The sequence below is a fragment of the Tachypleus tridentatus genome, chromosome 13 (assembly GCF_004210375.1).
Source record: "Tachypleus tridentatus isolate NWPU-2018 chromosome 13, ASM421037v1, whole genome shotgun sequence".
Taxonomy (NCBI): Eukaryota; Metazoa; Arthropoda; class Merostomata; order Xiphosura; family Limulidae; genus Tachypleus; species Tachypleus tridentatus.
The window spans coordinates 22,506,738-22,517,257 of record NC_134837.1 but is presented as its reverse complement, the minus strand read 5'-3'; the positions used below and the strand labels follow the sequence as shown (position 1 = coordinate 22,517,257).

The 10,520-nt window shown below is 29.7% G+C and overlaps 1 protein-coding gene across 2 annotated transcripts; it reads left to right on the top strand.

Moving 5' to 3' along the window:
* The first annotated feature begins 1,127 nt into the window (after window positions 1-1,127).
* Window positions 1,128-9,592, top strand: LOC143239388 (large ribosomal subunit protein uL24-like). 2 transcript variants are annotated; one of them, XM_076480399.1, is made up of 4 exons: window positions 1,128-1,279; window positions 4,988-5,184; window positions 8,053-8,193; window positions 9,428-9,592. In XM_076480399.1, the coding sequence occupies exons 2-4, from the start codon at window positions 5,017-5,019 to the stop codon at window positions 9,551-9,553; spliced, it is 435 nt and encodes a 144-aa protein (XP_076336514.1). In that variant the 5' UTR covers window positions 1,128-1,279; window positions 4,988-5,016; the 3' UTR covers window positions 9,554-9,592. The 2 variants fall into 2 exon arrangements, with proteins under 2 accessions (XP_076336514.1, XP_076336515.1); XM_076480400.1 differs by lacking the exon at window positions 1,128-1,279 and adding an exon at window positions 2,801-2,854.
* Window positions 9,593-10,520: the final 928 nt, after the last annotated feature.

Here is a 10,520-nt window from a genome sequence, read left to right as displayed (position 1 = left end):
AGCAAACTTGTTTTTATGCCGACTAAACTCTCTTGTAACATGCTTCCAGTCAAAATAACCAGTTATTGCTAACAAAATCGTTTCCATTGCTCTTGAGAACAATTTGCATATAACACAAAAAATGTTCTCCTTCAATGATTGGAGCAAAACCAGTCTCTTTAAAACTTTTCTCCGTTCATTTGCTCGCGATAAAAGACAATTTTTTAGTATTCGCATTTATTCTTGTTAATTGGAATCAATTTTGTCGACATACTGAAATCCTCATTCATATACAGATAAGAGATAATCTCTGCTACATCAAAAAGCCACATCGGATCATCAGCTATGTCTACCGAGGTAACTGAACCTCTAATCTTAGCATTATAAATCTGAAGACTAACCGCTGACTCACCAGGGGATTTTAAAACAAATCCTTTTTTAAATTGAGCACACAGCTCCACAATTTTACCTACCATGGATATCAAACCTCGATTTCTAACATTGTAAGTCTAAAGACATTCCGCTGTGCCAATGAGATCATGGAGACAGTTATTTTTCTTTATATCTGTCCTTTTTTCTTTTCTTTTTTTTTTTACCTTGGGCTACAACCTCCATAGTCGTCTCCTTAATCTGCTCCTGGACTTTCTCCCGAGCCATTGGGAGTGGAGGGCTAATATATATTTATAAATTTTACGTAACATAATATACAGTTTCAAATAAAAGATTTTTTATAGAGCTTATCAGTCAGTTTTGAATTAGAATGGTATATGAAATCGTTTTCTCAATTTTCTGCGTCACTAAATGTAAATATCTAGTTGAGTGTATTTTCGGCGAGGTAAAGATGTTTCAAATCAACTTTATAATCACCTGTGATGTTTATTAATATAAACGTTAGAAGAAAATCTGCTGTTATACTGCTTACAAAGTATACCGCAGTAAAATGAAAATTAAAGGCTTATTATAGTTATAAACCAAAAATATAACAGATTTAAATACCTATAAATGTATTTGGGGTGTTTTTGTGTGTGTGTTTTTTTCTTATAGCAAAGCCACAAAGGGCTATCTGCTCAGCCCACCGAGGGGAATCGAACGCCTGATTTTAGCGTTGTAAATCCGGAGACATACCGCTGTACTAGCGGGGGGCCAAATGTATTTGGAGGTAGTTGTTTTTGATAAATAAAAGAGAGTACTGCCTTGCTGGTTAAATATGTATCTTCAAATTACCACCAGGGGTCACAGTTAGACGGTGAATAAAAAATTTATATTCTTTCTTTGGAACCATCGACGTTAGGCTTTGGAGGTAGGTAAAGTGTGTAAAATCGAATTTAAATCCGATATTTACATTTGCGATCTGTAAGAATTACTTATTTTACTGAGTCGTGTTTAAGATATATTACTGTTTCCAAAACTTATTTAAATAAATTTTACTAGTAATAGTCTTAAAAAATAAAAGTTGTAAATAACGTACTTCAATCGTATTGTATCATTATCATTAAGTGGTTTAAAACATCATATCTAACTTTTTGGAAAACTTGTAAAATAACGTAGTTTTGTTTGTTATTATACATAGTAATTACGTTTGAAGTTTGGCATTTTGAATGTATTGTTCGGAGACCAAGTACTATTTACTATCCGTTTAAATTTCTAGTGCTAAAAGTGTTTTACGGGGTAAATACGTAATGTCTTTCGCCATGGCCTGGCATGTACCATGTATGTTTCAAATATGTGAATATCTAAATATTTGAAGGGGAAAGCTTGGATTACATGTAACGTTACCATGGTTAATACACGTGATCACTTTCATACCATTCAGTTTTATTTTACATTTCGGCTGATAACTTTGTGAAGGGAAGGCATGAAAAAATGTTTTCTGTGCCGATAGTGCATGGGACTGAATCCTAGGTTTTGATGGATCTGATGTTTTATCCATTTGGTGGCCATATCTAGTTACAAGAAAAAAAGTCGCAATTTTGCGTAGGAAAAAGTATTTTAATACATAAATAGTATACAGTGCAATAATACTAATAGCATGATGATTATTATACAACATTTATGAATAACACAACTTGCAGAACTGTTGCACGAGGAAATGTACAGGGTGGCCCGTAAGTCCCTACCCATCCATATGTTATGTTATATTCAATAATACTTGTAATGAGTTGAAGGCAGCTGTTACTGCAGCATTTGGAACAATAACCCCTGCTATGTTAAGGAAAATGTCTCTCAGAATGTGGTGTTATATAATATTATGCAGCAAGAATGAGGGACATCACACAGATACACCTTATATATAAGATATATGGATGGGTTGGGACTTATGGGCCGTGCTGTATATTAGAAAAAAAAGGCAAATGTTGAACAAGGCTACTCTCGTGTCTTATAACTACTTGAGAAACGGCTTTATATCTGACGTAGGAATGTGGTGCTTAACCTCACGTGAAATCAGTCCAAATTATGAGACTGGATAGCTCCTCTTCCTTTTGGTACATTATATATTAAATTTATTAACACATTTACTGATTTGTTAATCTAAGAATTTCTTCATTAAGATTCATAGTTTCATTTGTTGATCAAACAGTATTCCACAGTTTGTTAGCTCGGCAAGTGTATTTATGTATGATGCATAGTTAAGTGCTCTTTTTCAGGCTTATGGAGTTATTTATCTCGTGAATGAGTGAAATAATGCAGTAATTTAACTTCTGTGATCTCAAAATATTGTAAACATAAGTTTTCAAATTGTGATTTATTTATTACCTGTATTTGGCCATTGTCTTCTCTATAAAGCTTCAGTCAGTTTGTTACTTTAATGTTTTCAGGAAAAGTTACCTTGGCGTTACTGATTTCTTTTCTTGGTTGACTGTGTATTACGAATTAGGTAAATGTAAAGGCTTTGTCTTTCTCATGTTTGATTCATATCTTTATATTTTATTTTACAGTTCATTGTATCAATTTATGATCAGCTTTTGCAAGCTCTGATTGAAAGGCAGATAATTATATTGGCACAAGATCCAGGATGATGTTTTACATTCATAATTACTGATTTGCACTTTAAAACCAACTTTGGATTTTGCATTCCTATTTATAGATACAGATTTTTGTGGAAATGTGGTATTACTCTGATAAAGCATAAGATGAATTCTTTGTGAAAATTATAAGATGAATGCAGTAATCAAATGAAGTCTACCACCAAATTTTTTCTAATTTTTATAAATATTCAAAACAAGTTTTGTAAACAATGTTTCAATTATGGGTAATTGCTCTAAGTTCTTGTATAAATGAATTAAATTGTTGCATTTTTTGTGTTCAGACATTTTTCTTTTCTGTATTTTTTAATAATTTTTGAAAATTCTTAATCTCTTGTATTTGACTGAAGGATGTGTTTGACAACTGTTTCATTAAAACAACCATTTCTTTCTAATGAGATGCTAATTTTATGCTATGAAGTGCCATCTATTTTACAACAATGTGTAATTTCCAATCTTGAAAAATACAAGCTATAATTACCATATTACCTACTTATGTTCTCACATTGAAACAAAAAAACCAGCTAAAACTGCAAACAAACTTTCAAGATGTTTTCAAGAAAGTAATAATAATAATATACATAAAAAATTGGGTAAGACATTGTATCCCATTGGCAAATGTCCTGTTTAGAATGATGGCCCCATTGTAAAAAAGAATTCCTTTTAATATTTTAAGAAATACAATAAAACACATTCTTAACACAAATATAAACTTTACTCTTCATGTATTATTCAGAGCCATCTGTCATTTATCTGACAAACTTATCAAATAACATTTTTTTTCTCTTTTTTTTTTTTTAAGTATCCTCACAGTGGGTAATGTCATCAGCAGAGTTAAACACTTGTTTACAATTTTTCATCTTATTGATATAAATAAAAATAGCAAGAGTCCTAACAGTAACACAGACCTAGAGTTCTTATTTTTTATTGAAGAATATACAACAATCTTCTGATTTCTTCCATGTTTTTAAGTAACTCACTGTGAAAAGTTTTGAAATTCTATTTACACTTACCATGACCTGTTTGCCAAATGGTGAAAGATTAGGAAGTTAAGATTTAACCATAGTAAAACTGTGTTGATCATCCCACAAAATTTTAAACTAAGTTAAATGGTTTTGTGAAGCCTTTTTTTTATATATATATATAAGACTTTCAAAAACATTTTTCATCACTAATGTAAGATTATTAGACCTATGATCACTTGTAGAAGTTTTATAATTTTCCTTCAAAAGATAAGTAATATTAGCTCATTTTTAATCTATATAATGTTTAAGGACTTGTAAAAAAAAAAAAAAGCCATAGCAAATTATTTAACCCTGTTTACATATCCAGTCCTTAATATTTAAAATTTTGAGGAAGTATCTGGTCTGGAGGTTTATAATCCTTGAAAGACTGCATAACTAGCTGCAGCTTTATCTGTTCTTGTTTAACTGTTAGTGTAGCTGTAATTTAATTGATTGCTTAATTGTTACAAAGCTGCAAGCATAACGAGTATTACTTAATGTTTGTAAAAAATTAATGTTAATTATTCATTATTTGCTAGAAAATGTTAATTATCAAATAACTGATACATTTAACCTTTTGTTCAAAATTACTATATGTAGATTAATATGAATTTTAATATAAAAGCATTAGGATAATGTGTTTATATGAATAACCCTTGTTTAGTTATAACTTTAAATATAAAAGCCTGGAAACAGAAAGCCAAAGGCCATGTCATCATGTTTATTGAACTACTATTTTATGAATTTATGTCAAGAGGTTGTGGATTGTAATTCAACCTTTCTACATATGAGTTAATTTCTTAATTTAAAAGTAAATATTAAAAGAACACACCTACATATGGATTTTAATGAGTTACCTGATATGTTAAATGTAGCACTGTTTAAAATTAGATGTTTGTGATGTCAAAATACTAAGTGTATAGTTTTGTAGAAAGTAAGAACTCAATTTACAATGAAAGTGGATTAATTTTACTTTACTAGGTGTCCCTTACCAAAGTAAAAGCTTCACCATGAAGATGAATAAGCTGGTCACTTCCTCTCGGAGGAAAAACAGAAAGAGACACTTTAATGCCCCATCCCACATCAGAAGGAAAATCATGAGTGCTCCTCTGACAAAAGAGCTAAGACAGAAATATGGTGTGCGTAGCATCCCTATTCGAAAGGATGATGAAGTTCAGGTAATTAATGGATTACTTCAGTATTGCTTAGATAAAAAACGCGTTAAACTAATCTTGCAATATTTTGACCACTAAGTCATTATTTATTTTAAATTAAAAGTACTCAAAGTTCCTTTTTACCCTGTTGACACAGGTCGTTCCGTTGCATTTGTTAACTCCTATTTACAATTTTATTGAACTACTATTTTGTGAATTTATGTCAGTAAGTATGGTATCAAATTGTAGATTATAATTCAGATTTTCTTGTTGTTGTTCAGTTTATATGTTTGTGATGTCAAAATTCAAAATATGTAGTTTTACAAATTACCAATATTGAGAAGCTAGATGATAAAGTATAAGTCTATCTCTACATTTACTGAATTAAACACAATAATGCCACACATCTTCCCCATTTTCAAAATGCTTTTTCTGTGTATGATATGTAAATAACCAATCAAAAGATCAGAATGTCCCCTTAGTGGCTTTCTCAGCCTCTGTGAAGTATTTTAGCAGCAAACTATTTCCTTTCATCGTAGAATCCAAGAGGTGATGAGGTAAGACTTCAGTTAACTTGAAATTTCTTTTACCTAAATACAGTTTAGTTTCTTAGCTTAATAAATTACAGTGGAATTCTATGGTGTTGATATGGTAATTTATGATATTTGGTTATTTCAAAATTTGTATATAAAATCTAAAATTTTCATTTCACATAATCTATGAGCAAAATTTGATAAGGTTTAGCAGCCTACAGCAAGCAAATGCAAAAGTTAATCCACCAAAACACAGCCAAGACAGGCTATTTTGTAAAGTTGATGGGTCGATTTTATATTATTGCATATGGTAACATTAGTCTAAATGTGTCACATCATTGTAACTTCTGTCATGTTAGCCATATGTGGTTGAGAAGTCAATATAATAAATATAAATGCAAAATGAGATCCAAGTTATGTAGACTAAACATTTGTGATTTCTTCTTATAATGTGTGGTCATTCTATAATGAAAAAAACATAACTTGTGTTTATTCTCTAATGGTGATTATGAGAGTGGTTAATTTGACCAAACTCGTACAGTGATTCAATGGCAGAAATAACAAATAAAATGTTTTCATAAAAAAAACATTTGATAACTATCTGGAGGTTATAAAAAGTTCATGTGAAATTTGAAAACTTTTCTGTTGCATACAAGTATTTTTAATTGTGAAATCAAAACTACTTTGCATGTTTGGATATTCAGTATTCAAAAAGAAAATAGGCATGAGAAAAACATTAATTTAAAATTTAATAACATAATTGACATTTTGCATTGAAAGGCTTTATAATATTTACAGATAATCTGTAAAACTTCATGAAGGTAGGTGTATATTTTATTAAAAGTTATAGTATGGAAAGTGTAAAAGTCCAAAGTAGCATTTACGAGGTTTGTCCATGGGACACAGCTTGTGATGAAAGAAATAGCCCTTTTGCAATGAGCTTAGTATATATGCACAAGTTCATATACATATTTGCAAACAGTAACTTTTGATGCAAAGTGTGTATCTTTACAGTTTGGTAGACATTTAGTAAAGATTACAAATTTTTGTACACAAAAAAATGAAATTTTTAATGAATTTTTATACATATAATGTATAATAATTAAAATTTGACTTCTTTATACAAAATATTAGTACACTAAAACAGTCAAGACAGGTGCCAGGTCATTTTGTAAATACTAAAGGTTAGCTTTATATTATTAGATGTGGTAGCATGTGCACTACACCATTGTAATTTCAGTGTTGTTTGCCAGGCATGACTGGAAGGTTAATGTAATAAAAATAATTAATGTAGAATGTTATGAGGTTTAAACTATTCAGACAAGATTTTTGTTTCCATGTTATAATTTGTGGTCATTCTAGAATGAAAAATGCATAATTGTTTTCTAATCTTTGTATGGTGGTTATAAGGTCTGTCTATTTTACATACTCCCACCCGTATAAGTTAGGGTAGAGAAAATAATACGAAATATAAATTATTACTGACAACAAATGTTTTAAATGTATTCAGGAGATTTTTGGGACAAAATGTTTTTTAATTATGACATGAAAATCAATCATGCTCTGACTAGTAGCAAAATAAACTTTCACAAACAATTCTTTAATAAAATACTTCATTACAAAGAGTGAATTTTTGTATACAAAATATTTGGGATCATTACTAAAAGAATACAAAATAATTCTTTTTCCATCTCAGTAAATGTTTTCTGTGGAATGTTGTTCCAAAACAAATGTGGAGTTTGAAAACATATTTGTTTAGTCACATTGCCCATACAGTTATAGTTTATCTTTTGAGACTTGTGTATTGCACATTAAAAGTGGACATCATTTGACACACTACTGCTTGTCAGCTAGTACTGTAAAATAAAATCCTAATTTATTTAGATGAAGACAAATTCCATAAGTTTGATAGATTTCAAGATAAGGTTCATTCACTTGGATAGCAAAATTCAACAGCGTTAGAGGTAGTACCATAAAAAATCAGTACCACAATAATACTGAAGCAAAACTGGTCAAAGTTGAATTAGAAAAGAGGTAGTTATAAACATACTGTATTATATTTTTTAAATTTTATCTTATTGGTAGCACATTACTTCTTGGATCTAGTATTTCTGTAATGTGAAAAATAAATGTCACCCTTTCTGGTCATTCAAATTGTCTTTTAGTGGCTTAAAATTTCTGAAGACTTTTGATTGGTTAAGAGTTGTTATTTCTGTCATTCTGTCTACAGATTTATAATTTTAAGTTAAATTGCTTATGGTTTTAATAAAATCTTAAAACTTGGGTTTTTAGCAGGCTACTGCTGTTTGTTTAATGAAAACATTCTGATTTTATTTAGCTCTTTGTTTGTTTGATTTAGGTGGTGAGGGGTCATTACAAAGGACAGCAGATTGGAAAAGTTGTCCAGTGTTATCGTAAGAAGTACGTAGTTTATATTGAAAGAATTCAGAGAGAGAAGGCCAATGGTGCTTCAGTGTATGTTGGAATTCATCCTTCCAAGGTAAACTAAGCTCACTATATTTTCTGTTCCTAATAATGTTGGAAATTTATTTGGGGGGCATTTTAAAGATTATACAAATGATATTTATGATTTTTGAAATGAAAAAGAGTATTTTTAATCTTAACATGAAAATCAGTTTGCACTTAGAACAGTTGATAATTTGTCTCCTGTTTTCATGGTAGTTTTTGTGATAACACTTCATTAAAAGTTCAGATTTTTTTTTTTTTGTCTATCTCTTAATGATTACTGAATGCTTGCAAAATTTTGTGGTGATACATAAAATGTAAATGTTTATATTTACTTAATTTTTTATCATTGTTACAAGATTTGATAAAGCTATCAAACGCGGTGGTTCTGATTTAAGAGTTACAATAAATCAATAATTTGATGACTGTCTCCCATGTGAAATTTGAAAATTTTGTGATGCATAAAAGCATTTTTAATCGTAAAATCAAAATCGCTACATGTGGGATAGATAACATTTGAAAAGAAAAAAAAAATTCTCGCACATTTTCATTGAAATTTTGCTAATTTAGTTGGACTAAAATGTTTTTGCAGCTCTAAGGGCAGTTAACATCTGGACCTCAGTGAAACAGTGTTGAGAACATTATCAAGATAAAGTAACACTATCATTCTACAACATCAAAAGAAAGTTTATGATCCCCAGCTTACATTAGTAAAACAGATTCTTTAAATTTATGTAGTCAAACATGTGCATATGTTTTTGATGAAATGCTAGAGATGTTCTCATCATGGTAAGGATGTGTGATGAATTGCATCATATCTTGAAGGAAATTCCTAAGAACTTAATAAAATGTGCAATACTATCAAAGTGTGGTACTTTGCATGAGTTGAAGATATAGTTTCAAGTAATACATTCTTAAATTATTAAGTTTTACTGCTTGAAGGCAAAGCTAAAAGTCAGAAGTTTCACTTAGAGATATGAAAAACATACCATACAGACATGTCTATGAAGTTTCAAGTTGCTGTTTAGGCTGTTAAAATATATTAACATTGTGATGATTACATGTTTTATTTTGTTCAATGAAAATTGTAATAAGTTGCATGTTTCATAAAATACAGTAAAAAATTTGAAATTATTTAACAACTTGTTGAAACTAATCTTTGGCTTAATGGCATATGGGTACAGTTTATGGGGTTTATTGCTACTTTTGAGGTTATAATTATATAATTATTCTGAAAAAAGTTTATCTTAAATGGTTCACTTTTCTAGGTGGTAATTGTTAAACTGAAGATGGATAAGGATCGTAAAAAGATTTTGGAAAGACGGGCAAAAGGACGTCAATTCTCAGACAAGGGAAAACATACTGAAGAATCTGTTGCTATGGAAACTGCATGATTGTAATAAAAATCCATTAAAATCATTGTAGAAAGCTGACGTGTGTGTGTGTATGCACAAAGAAACCATATTTTTGTTATAAAGCAAAGTAGAAGCAATTAGATTAAATTATTTACAATTAAAAAATGAGATAAAATGACAGGATACAAGTTTGTCATATTTTGTGAACCCATAAATTAAAAATATGAAGTGTTGATTAAATAATGGGTGTAAACTTTCTAAGCTGTTGTCACCTCATGAAACTTTAGGTTTTGTATCTCTAGAAGGAACATACATTGCTCAGGAAAAACATGTAAATCATATGAAACAAAATTCGAATCTAAAGAAAAAATATTAAAATTTCCCAAAAACAATTAGAAGAAAGGGTAGAAATAGTGCAAGGAAGCTTGGCTAGTGCTAACTAAAGTTAACATGAAGGGTGAAATTTACCATAATTTATAAGCTGTGAGTAGGCTTAATGTTTGGATCACTGGCTTTCTAATTTTTTAACATCATAATTTGATGTTATTCTTAATAATTAAAAATGGTATTGTATAAGTTAGGAAATTTACTGTGCTGAAAAGTTGCTCTGTGGTCATTCAACTGTTTCTAAATTTGATGTATATTGCAACCTGTTGAGGTTAGGGTCTTGTGTAAACTTGAACTTACCATTTCAGAATGTGAGGTATACACTGAATGCCTCAATTTTTTAGCATTTTAGTTAGTTCGGTTAGAAGTTATTTAGTTCAACACATAGAATCACTAAGTATAATTTTTATTTTTCTGTAAAAACACTATTAGTAGCTCCCTTTTAAAAAATAGAAATGTCTATGAAGATATATTTGAAAGAAATATATATGGTGGAAATTTTTTTTATGGAGTAAGTTGAAATATTGATATTAAAGATGACTGAAAGAAAAAAGATTAGCCATTCCATACAGAAGTTTTTAAGTTTATAATGTTATATGTTACTTTGAAGAAACATTTT